This window comes from Haliaeetus leucocephalus, unplaced genomic scaffold, assembly GCF_000737465.1.
Source record: "Haliaeetus leucocephalus isolate CR32 unplaced genomic scaffold, Haliaeetus_leucocephalus-4.0 Scaffold819, whole genome shotgun sequence".
NCBI classification, from domain to species: Eukaryota; Metazoa; Chordata; class Aves; order Accipitriformes; family Accipitridae; genus Haliaeetus; species Haliaeetus leucocephalus.
In genome coordinates, this window is record NW_010973255.1 from 2,236,892 (window position 1) to 2,252,764 (window position 15,873).

A 15,873-nucleotide genomic window follows, 5' to 3' on the forward strand; every position below is an offset into this window, starting at 1 on the left:
ATGGGATTTTCATCCCTTCATGCATCTGTTTTGCAAACACAAACTCAAAGCCTTAAGAGGAGATTGTCCACTTAATAGTCTCTCAGAAGTAGGGCTGTGAAGCGATTAGTTTATCACTTTCACAAATGTTAACTATTTAGTCTTATTTAAAATCTGATTTAGACAATTTTCCCCCTTGGTTACTGTACAGCTGTAGGTGTGGCTGATGTGAAATTTGATATAACTGAAATTGAAAGTAGTAGTATTTGGGATGAGGGAGAACTATGGTCCTTACAAGGTGGATCAGCCACTGGGTTAACAGATATTTTCTTCGTGAGTGGCTTGTCAGTCTTTAGAAGGTATCTGCCCGTTTTTGCTGTGTATAAGGGTTACCTTTCTCTACAAGTTCCTGTCCTTTCAGCTGTTGAATTTGTGCTTAATGGAGATGAGCATGGGAATGGTGATTATTTTTTTTAATTGATTATTGATTAATTTGTTTTGTATGAAAGCCAACCGTAATGAAAAAAGTTAACATACAAAGAAAAAGATATTTTGCTAAAACAAGCTTTGAAAGTAACATTGCTCTTTTTTAAAAAAAAAAAAAAAAAAGAATGGATAGTGGCATAGCAAAAAACTCAGTATGAGGAAAAGTTGACTATACATAAGAAATCAGCAATGCTAGGTAGACAAAGAGTTGTTAAATGCATGAGAATAATGAACTGAAGAAGCATTGCTTTGAAGTGTCAGTAGGCAAAAAATAATTCAGGTAGAAATACATGTGGCTGTATTTTACTGCGGTTAACTCTCTGTGAAGCAGAAACATTTCCTCATAAAGACAGCTTTGAATTTTTGACACCTTGAAGTTTCATCTTGTGATGGCACTGATGTAAACTGTGTGTTACTGGGAATGCATTGACATTACAATTGAAATTACAAGACGTTATAAGGGGAATAGCTCATTAAATTGTCCAGGAGTGCTCCCGTGTCTGGTGCTGTTGTGAAAATTGTTTTTAAATTTGGTTGTGAATTACTTTCAAGTATAGTAATAACAAAGTTAGGTGAGTTAGAAAAGTACAGTGATAGGGACCTACCTCTTGGTAAGTTTAACTTCATATGTCTGCTTCTTGGAAAACTGGAGCAAGGAGATGTGAGGGATGGTGTGAAACCTGCCAAACAACATACCCCTAGGTAAGAAGTGAAATGTTGCTTTGCTTTAAGCAATACTATACAAAATGACTGATGGTAATAACATCTGGATCCCAGAAGGCCAGTCGGACCAGCACCCTGGGACACTGATGTGACACAGCATAGCCAGTCTTGAACACTTAGGCAGTAAATGCACTTGGTGTGTCTTGAATATTTTGTATCTGGGGATATTGTGAGAGCAGCGTCATTCAGGAGGGATTTTATTGTTATGTCAAGTACTGACAGTACAGAGACCACCTCCATCGATGTACCATCTTCTCCTCCCTGCCCGCCTCCCCCACCCCAGCAAATACTTAGAGGGGCAAATAGGATTGTAAGCTATGCCTTGTAGGACCATGTATTAATGTGCTAGCTGTGCAGTCCTCAACCCCACACTGCGCTGTATTCCTCACTGTCTTCTATGTTTTGTGGCATTCACTGCCTCTTGTCCAACATCCATCCCATTCATTAAGCCAAGTACTGTCCTGCGACATCTCTCTGGTTCCTCCTATATGGCACCTACACAGTATATTTCCCAACCCTGTGCCTCACATGGTGTCATTTGCTGCCAGGTGGTACAGTAGTGTCTCAGGGATGGTGTATGTTGGTCCACAACACAGAGCTTGTCCAGCCTGCTATGTGCAGCATTTCTCTGGTGCACTTGTGTGCCTCCCAGAGGATGCTCAGACACAGGCAGAGCACCTGATGGGGCCCCTCATCACCTCTACTTTGGCACTCTGTCACTTTTGCTATGGATAGGACCTTTAATGTTTTCTGGCAAGGGGGTGGTAGTATGGTGCGGGTGGGAAAGAAGGGGATCAGGGATGTTGGAGAGAGGAGTGGGATGGACAATGAGAAGAATGAGACTAGAGAGGTGGTCTTCAGCCATACAACATGATTTACAGACTGTATCCTAATTCTGTAATTTCCACAGCTTCCAGAGTCTTTGCCTCTGGGGACTTAAATGATTCCATATTCCTGCTATGGATTAAGCTGCAATATGTATTTCCCTAGAACAATAAAACAAAATTAATTTTTTTTCCATTAAAAAAACCCCAAACTGGTTCCCGTAATCTTGTGCATGACTCCACAACTAGCATGGAGACTATTTTAGGTTCAGTGTTATTGTACTTCCGTAAGTGAAATGGTAAAGTGTTTTAAAGGCTTGTTGTGAGTAGAAGTTCTCCTGTAAAAAAGTGTGTGTTAGAATAGTGGTATAAAAAAGATACCACCCAACAAATTCAGCATGGTTGTGTGAGTTGGAAAACTCCGGGAAACGTATTTCTCTGTGGCTGCATTGACTTAGTGAAAACATCTGTATCTGTTAGTAGCAGAAATAAGATTTCTTTTGGGCTTGTCTTTGGAGCTGTTAATGGGAGTGAGGAAATACACCTCTTTAAGTGGGGTCCACAGCCGGTCCAGTGAGGAGCAGTGTCGGGGGTCTGAGGATGTACAAGTCAGGTCTCTGACAGATGAGTTCTGCTGGGCATAGTTGTGCCATATTCTGCTGTTTGTCTCCCATCCCCCTGCAACTTTCTGCCCTTGTTCTCTGCAGTAATTCTGCATCAAAGATGGCAGACGAGGATGTGTCCTACATATTTTCCCAATTTACAGCCCATTGTACTAGCTGAAGCTGCTGCTGATGTTGAGCTTATAAAGGTGCCATTGCAGTGGTTGAGGCACAGGTCTCCGTGCAGCTTGCCTTCTACTGTCAAGATGTTGATGTTAAGTGGCTGGGACAAACCTGTCTCTGGTGGTACGGGGGAGCTTTTCCTCACTTTTATCCAAAGTGAGTTGGCAGTAACCAGCTATGTGTCTCTGTGTGCTGCCTGGGATGCATTGAAATGAATTCTGAGGTCATGTTGTCCTCCTGCGTGTGGCCTCCTTACTGAGAGAGTGAGTCAGGGTGTTGGACCAGCCTGAAGATGAAATGGTAATTGGTCTCCTACCTCAGTTCTTGTTGCCACCTAGCTGCAGAAGAGACAAATGCTGTGGTATGCCCATGGGTGGTTCGTTTCTGAGGTAGTCATCCCATATGCTCTATACAGGAGAGGGCATGTGATGAAGTGGATTGACTCCCTACAAATCCTAGCACTGTATGGAGGGAGGGACAAAGATCTTGTCTCTAGATGCTTCTCAGCTGCAGTTTTCAGTGGCCAGATACCACTCTGCTTTCATTCCTGCCAAAACCTGGCTGTGCCTAGGCAAAGGCGTTATTTGCATCAATGGAACAAACAGTTAACTTTTCAGTGAGAGGGAAAAACAGACCTACCTTGACTACAGAAGCTGCAAATTTCTGTTTGAGTAGAATTAAAACATATTGGCCAGCATATCTTAAAGTGTACTTAGTATGAAGAAAAAGGCTTAGTGGGGTGAGAAAAAGGAATACTGGAATCATCTGGTTTTCTCTGCTTTTTACTTTTGATTTAACTACTTGCTTTTATTTTCTGCTGGAGAGACTTGGTGGTTCTATGAGCCCATGTGCATTGGGAAACAACTTCTGAGCATCCAAGAGGAGTGAGATTTTTCAAGCCCAGGGTAGAACAGAGTCCCCATATTTAAACTTTAGTGAAAGTTTCATTGTCAGAATTTTGACACAGTATGCGAGGAAGATGCTTTATGTCCTTAATAGCTTGTAGGACACATAAATTTGTCCTGGTGTATGTGGAGCAGTTCTAGACTCATTGCTCGAGTGGAATTATTGAAGCCACTCTACACTAGTGTAACAAAGTAGCTACCGTCTCTTGATGCCCTGTTTAAGCAACACTTTTTAATAGTTACAGATGTCAGTTGCAAGCCACAAAAAAAGAAGAGAATTTTCTAGGGTGTAGGAAAGAGCTGGCAGTGGTTTTAGACCTTTTAAATCCTGTTCCGTCTTTTTCACCACAGCCATTTAGTCATTTTTCTTGCCTCCCCTAATGCATGCATGTGACATTAAAGTCATATTGAGTGCTTATTCTTTTACCATGCTAAAAGCTCCATATTTGCTGACACTGCCAGTTATGTCTTCGCCAGCAAAATGTTTTTATTAGATTGTAGCAAACACTAGGGTATGTTCACTGGACACGATGGCTGTCAAAAGAGTTTGAATGAATTAGTTCAAGAGCAATCTTTTTTAGTAACAATTAGATGTGAATTTTTCTGCCATTGCAGTAGTCTAGTACAGTATGTAGAGCCAAGCTCTGTCGGTTTAAAATGATTTTTCTGGGGGGGATAAGTTGATTGCTAGATACAATGGTAAAAGCTTAGGGTGAAAAGAATAACAAAATCTGGGTCATACTTGCTGGAAGTGCTTCTGTGTCAGTAGAGAGCCATTCTAAACCCATTTAATTACACCTATTTTAAATGCAACCAACAGAAAAATAGGCACAGCTTTTGCATGTGTTAATATATTGGGCAAAGAGATGTTTTCTTGTTTCAGTTTGGAGTTTATAGTAGTTCTTAGGTGCTACTTGAGCAATAAATGTTGATTAAATAAAAGTGCCTTGTTACAGGTTTATTTGGTTCATGTTGCCTTGCTCATGCTGCAGTATTCCCAGGGGATGAACGTGACTTGCATCTTGCCACAAGTAGGATATTGTTTTTACTGTGAAGTCAGGGAGGATGTTGTCAGCAGTGTCCCTGAAGACATCTTGTGGTATTGGCTAGGAAGCTATTTGGGCTTGTCTGCCTAGGGCAGGTGTGTTCTCTATTTTAATGAGTTTTGCATGCATTTGCTAAATGTTGGCTTTCATCGCATGTTCTGTTGAAACTTAGAGTGCCAGGTCTATCTGCAAAGAACATATGGATATGCTCTGCTTCCATCTCATTTATTTAGTTTGCCAAACAAATCTGTTAAAGCATGGAAAGATTGCTTTTGCCAAGCGTAGCTGGTCAGTGAGTGATGTAGATGATTCTTAAAAGAGAAAACTAAAGCATGACTGTTGTATTGTGTGAAGCTACTTTATCACATGGAAGTTAATCCCTGATGCAGACAGAGAATGTACACCAAAGTCAGCAGGAAAAAAAAGTTGTGCATTAGTTTTCTTCTTTTTTTCATCTTTCTCTGGTCAGCAGTCCTGTTCTGGTAGTGGCTGGGATTAGTGAAGAGTTACAGCTGAAATGCTGCCAGCAAGACACCATGCTGCCAGGTGTTTGAGGTCTCGAATATAAGCCCTTGTTTGTGGTTCTTATTATTCCTTCTTGGAAACCCTTTTTCCCAAGATGGGTGTATGGGGTGACATGGCAGAGTCTGGCTGCCTGGGGCTGTGTGGTAAGCCCTGAACAAGGATGTCTCTTATCTCTTCCCTCTTCCTTCCAGGTTAGTCAAAATATCAACCCTAGAAGCCAAATAATACTTAATGGCCCAATGTTCAGAGGTGGAGTCCATGTTCTCTCAAAGTGGATGGCATTAGAGGGTGTGATGTCAGCAAAGCCCCACTAGGTTATGGCCGAGTACCTGCAGTAGGGGCCCACACCTGTGCACAGCTGTCCAGTCCAGCTCTGTGGGTGAAAAACATCACTACATGTGTATTCTGACCCACCTGCCTTCAAATTGGTGGAATGTAATACAATAGATTTTTGGGTTTTTTTTCTGGTTTGTTTTATTGGTTTTTTTTTTTGGTGTTGGTTTTTTTTGTTTGTTTGTTTCCTGGTATACTCTACTTTTTCATGTCTAGAGGGAATGCCCTGTCAAATTGAAAAAGGCTTTAATTTCTGTCTCTCTGTCATTGTGGCAGTGATCTATTTTTCAGTGTAGTAAAGGGTGATTGGAACTATGTCTTCATGCTTGTATCTCTTTATAAAAGAGATATCTTTCTGGTTAAACCTGTATGTCACTATCCTGTGTCCTGTTTTTTGTTTTTGTTTTTTTTTTTTTTCCTTAGAAATGTGGCATGCCAGCACAATTCACTTTTCAATTTCTATAGCATTACATTTTAATTTTGCCTTTAACTTGAAGCCTTAAAGCTATGTCATCGTCATACTAGGAAACCCCTTATGGAAAATAGTAGAAATACATTTCTCTTCCCCCACCCTGATTTTTTCTATGAGTTCCCTGAAAAAGAGCTATAAAAAAGAAAGAAAACTCAACTTCTGAGTTTTAGCTGAAATGCTTTTGGAGTTAAATACCATTAACTTTTCATTTATTATAGAATTGCTTTTATCTCAGTTTTTTGTATGCTACCACTCACTCATGTCAAATATATTTTTTTGCAGTCCTGAGGTAAGTTCACTCATTGTCAACTGAAGGTACAATTTCTAAATTAATTCACTCTTGCAATTTCCCACTCACTGTTAACATCTCAAACTGGATTACAACCCACAAGAGCAGCTGTGTGATTCACTGTGATCTATTTCTTAGTATTACTAGGGTCTATTTTTGCTGTGGTTTTTTTACTAGTCTGTAAAAGCTTTGATTTATATCTTTGGTACAAACTGATATCCCAATTCAGTATTGGTGTTTAGCCTTTTCCTTCATTACCCTCCCTCCCTGCCTTCTATATCTCTACATAGAGTTTTTGTATTTTTGGGAAAATCTCTTGTCACTATTACTGTAAATACTAACACCAATAGTAGCTTTCACTAGTGAAGACAGAACAACTTTCTTAAGTCTTAGGATAAAAGTAATTAGAAGGAAGCTGCCATCTACATTTTAGTGCTGTGTGTGGCACAACTGTGGAAGTCCTGTGTCCTGTGCCGTCTAGCTCAGTGTCTCATTCTGAATGTTTGCCAAAAAGGGATACGTTAACGAGGACTGTAGGAAAAATGGCATATCGTGTGTTTCCTTCTGTAGGCTTCCTAAAGCCTTTAACCATTTCTGTTTGAGTCTTTCAGAGTCAGACATGACTTCTGTGGCATTTTTTTTCATGAACCTTTTCACCTTCCCCTGAACCTGTATGGATGTTGAACATTCATTGCATACTGCTGTGTGAAGAATCACTCTTTTATTGCTTGTTCGGACCTGTTACATTAGCTTCATTGGCTCTCCCTAATTCCTCTATTGGAAGAAATGATGCATTATCAGTGCTCCTTCTGTTTTTCTATGCCACTTCTGGCTTTATAAGCCTTTATTGTGTCTTCCTCCCTACAATCTTTTCTTCTGTGAAGACTCCACTCTTACTTACTCCATGTCTCCTTAGTTTCCTGAAAATATTTTGTGAGGAAGATCTGAGTGGTTTTTTCTGGCCTTTGTAGCGAGAGGTCTTGCTTTGCAAACCTGTTGGAGCTCCAGGAAGGGTTCAGCAAGCATGTGGACAAAAGCTATTTTGACTCTTCCTTAACATACTTCATGATTTACTCTGTGAAGTGTTGAAGCTTATAGTTGTCCTCAAATTTACAGTATGGAATATGATAATGGGTACTGCTGGAATGGTCTCAATCCATGGCTTTGTGGGAAGGACTGGTAAAAAGTGTAGCACAGCGGAAGGCCTGTCAATCTGAGATTGCATCTATATGGAGCAGCTAAAGGTTAAACATAGTCTTCATAGCCCTTGTGGTCAGCATGGTTTACAACCCAAATTTACGCAGCAGTTCTTTTATTACAAGGCAAAGCTTTCAGTTTTGCATTCAAAAGAAGCTAAGGGATTTATGGATGGATTTGAATGGAATGAATGGATTTATTTTGAGGTAGTGTGAACGCATGTGTATGTAGTCTGTTTTTCCAGGCTAAATATGTTAGTTGGAAATACTGAAAATAGGAACATGTTGCAAAAGGCTCTCTGTGCAACTGTCAGTCAGAGGAGATTACAAAGGGGACAGTAAAGCACTCATTATCAGAGTTGAAGGCTTCACCCTTTCCCTCTGTCCTGCTGTGACCTTCATGAGAGAGCTGCCCTTTGCATCCCTGCTGGCAGGCAGAGGCCAGCAATTTGTCTGGTTCTATCCTTATACAAAGCGGGGGGCAGACAAGAAACTTCCGTATGGTTCGGGCTGTCCTAGGCAATGCCTGTCCTCAGCAAAGCTAGACCTGGTGCCTGGTGAGGCACCAGGCTGTCCCTGCTTGGTTAGGATGCAGGTGATTAAACAGAAATGTGGAGGAGTTGCTTACCTCTTGACTATTGACTACCTGAGGAGAACTTATTTTATAAATAAGCTGGTTTATGCAGGAGACATTTTGTGATGCTGATAATAAGCAGCTCTTGCTCTTCAATTCTGTGTTTGGGTTTTTTTTTTTGTTTGTTTTTAAAGTGAATGAAACTTCAGATGGTGGCGGTGTTATGAGTGATTGTGAAACTACTCGGATTAAAAAAATTGAATGAGGAAGTTTTTTAACCTTTGTGCACTAGATAGTTTGCCACGAAAAAATAAAAGCCTTCAAGAGATCTTTGAATTACTAAGGCCTTTGAGCCCTTTTCTGGCCCCTATAAGTGGCTTTCACCAACTGACAACTAAACTTTTGTTTGAAAACTTATGGAAAGATAAAATACTAAAATGATCATGATAGCTAAGAAACAATTGGGCATGTGGATCCTAGAAAGTCAGTTCTTACCTAAGCTCAAATTATTACTGAATTAAGTTTCCACTGAATGCTCTAGATTTATTTTTTTTATCATCCTTTTAAAGGACTTTGAATTGCTTTGTTAAAGTCATCCCTGGCTCTGTTTGTCTGTAACACTGCAGGAGGAGAATGGCACCCCTGGTGTTACAGTGCAACAACCTTCGCACTGTGTTCTATATTAAAAAAACCCCTGCGTTTGTTTTCTTTCTCCTTGAACTTTTCAATTTGTTATTTTTCACCCTGTACCTGTCCTACTGAGCTGCTTTAGCTTCTCACAGCTGTCTTGCAGACCCTTTGTCCTTATTTTCGTTTGCCTTCTCAGGTGCTTGTTCACCCACTTACGAAGTAGCTCTTTTCTCTTTCTAGAGTTCGTTTGCTGCCTTGATTCCCTCCTGCTTTTTCTTTTATTAATTTCTTCCAGTCCTGGAAACAGATGGAGGAAATGAAGGGAGGAAGCTATCACAATAACGGTTGTAAAATGATATGGAATATAAATGATCGTCTAATGGCACATACCATGGGGTATGTCAAAGATTCTCCTAGAATTGATGATCTTTTAAAGCTTGGGAGGATGGATTGAAGTTGGTGTGTGCAAGGAGTCTTTACAGACTAAAAGTGGCAACTGAATAGACCTTGAAGGGGAGACCAGAATAAGAGTGACTTTCTTAGGTGGGAAGGTCAGATTCTTACAACATTTAAATGGGTGTTTCTTAAGGTGATGAAGCAAAAAAGGCTTTGGCAGTCCCCGCTAGCCAGCTGTCCAAGCGAGCCCATCAACAGGTTGGGGGCTATAGTTGAACCTCGGTGCTACCCTGAGACACCAGGTGCTGCCAGTCTGTTAGAGTCGCCCAACAGAGAAAAGGTGAGTACATGTTCATAATAAGGCTGTACTTCCTTAAGACAGTGAGCAAAGACCCCCATGGTGGTGCTATGTGAAGGAGAAGGTCTGGTACTTATGAGTTCTTCCTCTGTTCAAGTGGCTTGTGCTCCTCCTGCTTCCTTGTGTCAGCTTCAGCGTTTTCTTTTCAAGTTCCTGAACTAATGGTAAACGATCCCTGTCACATTCCAGTTCCCCCTCCCTGTTCCTTCCACAGTTCCATGCTCTATGTCCCCTTCCCCTTCCTCGCTCCCCTCCCAACCCCCTCCCCGTTGGAGTATATAGGCTCTGTGGTCTCTCACAAGAAGAGAGTGAGGAAGAGTGGGATGGTGGGAGGAAAGAAGAGGTGGCAAGTCAGCTGGTTTTTGGACCTGTTAACTGTTTTTATTGCTTTATGGTAGGTAAATTGTTTGGTAATGTGCAGCACAAAAGTTGAGCAAAAAGCATGAAACTATTTAATAACTCTACTTATAAAGCACACTTCTCTAGTACTTTGAGAGTCAGATATGCCATTGCTGAATGGCTGATATCCATCAACTGTAGAAATGCTAATTCTCTCTGAATAGTAAACTGATAGTTATGGCTTAGACCCAAGCCTCCCCCTTAGCCCCCTCAAAGTTGTTTTTTTTTCCCTCAATTCTTATTCAAAATAACTTTCTTAATCTTGGAAACAGACTGAGATTGGTATCAGTGCAAATCTGTAAGTGTAAGTCCTGTCCTAATGTTTTTGCATGAATGCAAGGTATTGAATGTCTTCTGGGGTGCTTTGCGTGGTGATGAAAGGTTATTTTAGACAGAAAAGTCTAGACAGTTCTTAGGATCTGTTGCACATCTCTACACCTGCCAGAATTTGGGAGGGAGGTTTGTTCGAGTTACGCTGCAGTTCCTCAGAAGGGATTTCATTATATGAGTAATGCTAATTAGACAGTCGTGTGTGTGTCCCTATCCTGTTCTGCAACACCCCCCCATCACTGCTACTTTTGTTGTAAAATTTGGGTAACATTCTGTAATTGCTATTTCTATTTCCATCTTCCCTCATGATGTGTATGTAGGAAGGATGTTCTCTTTTTGTGCATGGTTTTTATATATGTGCAAGGAATAATATAAAGATTTCTCACAGGCATTTGAGACAAATGCTTTTTAAATACACTTTGAGCATAAAAATAAATAGATTAGACTTCAGAGGGGCTTTTCAGTGGGTAAAGGAAATAAACACATATCTTTTCCAATGTCAGAGCCTTAACTGTATTTTTTTGAAAATAGAGAAAACAATTTTCTTGCTTGAACCTGCTAATATTGCACAGTTGAAAATGACCTGGCATGTAAGAAAGCATCTTTCTGAGTAATGTAGACTGCTTTTTATAGTTTTTAAGTTGTGTAAGTTTCTCAGAAATATCCAAACTTTGCTAATGGTCAATACAAAGTCTACGTGAGGCTCTGAAGTTCACAGAAAAAATACATAGAAGGAACTGAGATGTTCGAAAGAAGGAAGAAATGAGCAATTCATTTAGATTACCAGTGGCGTTTGAATGCTGACTTTTAAAACTTTACTTAAATATTATTTTGTTTATTTGATTGAACAGCCCTGAGTCCTGTTTTCCTCCCTTTTCCTTTCCCTCTTGGAGAAATAGGAATTTTTTTGGTTTGCATATGATGTTTAAACATTTCATTCATATGATGGAAAATTAAACAATAGGCTGTAAATGTGGTTGCAATCTCAATTAAAATGTTTAAGATTTTTCCATACGTTTCTTAGTAAAAATAACAACGCTAATGCTAGTAAGCTCATCTTAAACCATTAGTGAATGCTTGCCATGAGTGTGTGGGTCTGTCTTCACTTCCTGCTTTGCATAGTTTTGGTCACTTAATCTTAAATACCTTTTTAGCTGAGCGGCTGTGCCTCTGTGTTGACTGTTTTGAATTATCTTTTGTGTGATTTTGTAATATTTTGTTTTATAAAATGTAGTCTTATGGTGTGATTGTGGAAGTATTGTTTTTAAGGACTCTTATGAAAAAAATATTTTGGAGGTAGCTGTTCAAGTTGTAGTAGACCTTCAAGAACAGACAAACATTAATTAAAAAAGCAAGCACAGACAAGCTGAAAGCCATAGTTGTATTTCTTGGGGGAGATATATACATTTGTGAGTCTCATGTTTTAGCATAGAATGAAGATCTATAAAGTTAAGTCACCACACTGAAAGGATAGTAGGCAAAAGCAACACTGCATCCAAAACCCTTAAATAAAAACTTCATTGCATGCTGAATAGTGTTTTATTTTAGGTGTTTGTGTAATTTGTAATGGAAACTATGGGCTTACAATGGCAAATGGTGGGAAACAGTGGTCTGCAAGACAGCATTAAAAATTGGGAATGCCAAATATGTGTGCTGTATGTCAGCCTTGGTTGAGAATTTGTTTTGAAAAAATAAATTGTTAAACAATGAAGGCCAGATCTTTTTATTATTTTTCCTGGGAAAAGAGTTTGTATAGCCTAAGGGAGAATTTGGTGCCTGTGGGAAAGAGAACACTGGGCTCAATTTTCAAAATTTATGCGGCCTTGCCAAGACAGATGGGAAGAAACAAGAGTGCCCCCCAAACAACTGTAGCCCTGGGAGACTCTGCTCATCTTGCATGCAGGTTTTCCCATTCATAATTATGCTTAAAAATCAAGCTGTGCACACTGGTAGCTTTGTACGTGGAGGAGTCAAGCTTGTTCAGCCAGATTTTGATGTACTACAATAATTAAGCTTCCCGAGTCATGGAAAGAGGTCACTGTTAAGTGCCAGGGTGCTTGTCCTTCCTAATTCCTGAGTGAGCATTATAAAGGCAAGTGATGTGTTTTAAGCAAGGTTGTACCTTGGAGAGTCCATGATCTACAGATCTGCTGTGACCAGACACTGCAAGGCAGCAGTGACTGCTCATGCTGCTGTTATGAAATGAGTATGTTTCACGTGACTCCTAGAACCCCCCCTTGTGATTTGTCTCAAATGTTTTCTTGGCAGTAGGATGTGCCAGGAGTGCTTGTTTTCCAGGCTGCTACTGTGGTTCCATGAGTGGAACTGAGTGCTGGTCTTCTGGCTCTTGTTTCCTTGTAGTTCAGGATGCTGTTCGTGTTTCTCATCTGCAGCATTCGACATCCTGTCCATCTCAATGGCTTCCTTTCGAGCCAGCGTAGTGGATAAACATCCTTTATACAGCTAAAGGTTCAATGTTTTTAAAACGGAAGGGTCAAACAATGTAGCTGTTGTGGATGCTACAAAGTAGATGTCAAACCTTTAATCTGAATTTTTGCTTGTGGACTACTTTCAGTGAAGGTGGTGTATTTCTACAAAATTTATTTAATTGGATCTGTTTCTTTTTCTCTAGTCAATGTGTTGAAGTGGAACAGGGCATCAAGAGCACTGCATCATCTTTAAAATAACACATCCATCCAAATTTTTTCCCCAGGTTGTTGCTGCTCACAGGATCTTTAAGAACAGAGGAAATGAGCAGAATAGACAAGAAAACAGGATTAACACATGAAGTTTAGTTAAATTAAAAAAAAAATGAAACCCAGAAATCCTTTCTGTAACCACTGGGGAAAAGATACTGTAGAGAACAGCATCATGGAATCACAATTTAAAGTGAGGATTTTGAGGATGTTGCTGGGGCAAAATACTCTATTTTAAAAATACCTCATAGATACAAAAGCGAATTAGATTTCTTATTCGTGTGTGCCATTAATCCTTAGCAAGGGGAAGGAATGGCTGATTCAGGAAGCTGCAGGGTCTCATAAATCAAGGGAATAATGAGACTTGAGCCAAACTTCATTTTGATTGCTTTGCCTTTGATTGTTCCATTTTCCTCTCATCATTCATTCAGTCCTTTTATATAAAAATGGATGGGGAACTGTGGGTTTTTGTGCTTTTGTTTGTTTGTTTAACTAGGCCTTGGGGAAGATCTTTGTTCTTGCCTTGTTGTATTCCTTTTTTTGGTCAGTTGTTATTTTTTATTGTTGTTGTTTTGGTTGCCCTTCAGGGTTTTAGGTTACCCTGATAGCTGAGTCTACGTGTGCTCTCTGATATCTTTGCCTATGCAGACACCAAAGGGACATTCTTAACTGCTGAGCTTGATCCACAAGGAGCAGGAGGGTTGTGCATTCTCTTAGGTGACCCAAAGACCCACATAGCCTGTGTGCTCTGTTTCTGTGCCCCCGTGGTACAACTTCAGTTGCGCTGCAAGTTTCTTTCATAATTTGGCATCGTGTATTGTATGAACTTGCAATTTATGCCTTTTGCAGGGTTTGTTTTTTGTTGTGTGGGGGTTTTTTTTGGTGTGTGGTTTAGTTTGTGTGGGGTTTTTTGTTTGTTTGTTTTTAATCAGGAGGAAGGGGAAGAAAAGATAGAAATTTATAATCGCATCCCTTTCTCTCTCTTTTGTGTTTTGGTAGGCCTGGATGATTGCCTGCAGCAGTATGTCCATAAATTTGAACGGGAGAAGATAAATGGTGAACAGCTGTTACAGATTTCTCACCAGGACCTTGAAGACTTGGGTGTCTCACGGATTGGACACCAGGAGCTGGTTCTAGAGGCTGTGGATCTCCTGTGTGCACTGGTTAGTTAAGTGGTGAACAGACGCGCAAAGAATTTCTTAAAGTGCTCTTTTGGGTGAATAACTAAGGCGAGTCTGATAAAACAGAATACCCATGTCTCTGGCTTTCTGTTACACATTTACACATCGCTGTAAAAGAAAACAGTAAGAATTTGTTTAATTCTCGCAAGTTTTGTGTTACTACCACTTTAACTTTTTCCTGATAAGAGGCAAGGCTAAATCGTTTGGTTGCACTTCTAAAGAAAGAAGTTGTCTGAGTAGCATTGTTAGATCTTGTGGCTTTTGTTAGTGAACAGGGTGATTAAAATGGCTATTGAGTAGAGTGAATTTGTCATAGAAGATAGAAGATGTACTGTTGAAATGACAGCTGCTGCTAATGGTTCCTCACGTCAGTTGAAATGGGTTTAGGACAATTCTGTAGTCTACGTACAAAGTGAAGAAAATGTTCTTGAAATGAGGAATGTTTTGCTAACTCAGTTACAGTCGAGTTCAACTCGCATTGGATTCAGAACTTAAGCTGTTCCTCTGTCTTAGTCCTGATATATAACTGTACAGATACTTTTAAAACAAACACACTCTGAAAAGAATAAATATATTTTGGATTGTTTTGCTAGTGCAGGCTTTATTTAAAAGCTGTAGTTTGGACACAGTCTTGAAGACGTGTTTGATGTAATGCAGCATATGGGTGCCAGAGGTATATATGATTACATCAGGGAGAAGGGGTGGGAAAGGCTGCCCAATGATCCCTCGGCCAGCACTGGCCCGCTTTCCCTTCATTAGGCAAGACTTGCAGCACTGAGCATACTCTCCTTAAAATGGAGAGTCTTTATTGCCTGTGTGATGTGTGTGCTTTATTTGCTGCAGAGAGGTGCTACAGGGATCATTTGTTCTCCTTAACCAGGAGCAAACTGGATAGCCTATACTGAAAGAAGTGTATTTAATGAAATGACTTCATACAATCTGAAATCTTTCCCAAAGTGTTGCTCTTATATTTGAAAAATGTTTTATTTCCTCTTCAGTATTTGACCTATCAAAAATTTTTAACATTTAACTTGAAAATCTATTAGAAGAACATAATTAGCCTGAAATGCAGTTCACGTTGCGGGAAGGGATAATCTGTCAGGCAAGTGAAGGTGTCTGGTGAGTTAGTAAATGTACATGTGCTGTATCCAGTCTGGACTCAAGTAATGGATGTGGCAACCCCCAAAGGCACTTTTTTTCCTTCTTTTTAAAATATTAGAATAAAATGAACAAAGCTGGATGACTGCCAGAACCTAAAGCTGTGTTCTATCTCCTACAATTTCCTTCTAATTTCCTTTGTAGACAAAAGTTTTGACCTCACACTCATTTCTGGAAATCCGTTGTGAAATGCAGCTCAAGCTAGAGCATTATGCATTAGAGTTCACGTATTGCAGCTGAAATGTCCTTCTTCCCTTTTAAGAGGTGGAGGAAGAATTCCTGTGTTTTAGGTATACCCTTTGTCACCTTGATGCCTCTTGCCTTGAGTTTTTAGGTTTGTTGTAGAAAACCACTGCTGATTCCCTGCCCCCCCCCCTCCCCCCCGAGGGAATGGTGTGTTTTAAGTTCTAGTGACAGCCAATTTTTTATTTTGCTGTGTCTTCTTTTTGTGTGGAAGAATAAAGGTTTCCCTATTCCACTTCTATGAGTTCTTTGAAAGTGGGTCTGTGTATTGATATCACTTAGTGGATGTTTTTTTTTGTGTGTGTATATATAGTGGTATTTCCCTAACTTTTGGGGCCTTGAATT

The 15,873-nt window shown here is 40.0% G+C and overlaps 1 protein-coding gene across 1 annotated transcript in view; it reads left to right on the plus strand.

The window, feature by feature from the left end:
• CNKSR3 (CNKSR family member 3) overlaps positions 1-15,873 on the plus strand; it is a 62,966-nt gene that overhangs the window by 16,839 nt on the left and 30,254 nt on the right. Inside the window, exon 2 of the mRNA XM_010581872.1 lies at positions 13,946-14,109. Coding sequence (XP_010580174.1) covers positions 13,946-14,109 — 164 coding nt within the window. The remainder of the gene's footprint in view (positions 1-13,945; positions 14,110-15,873) is intronic.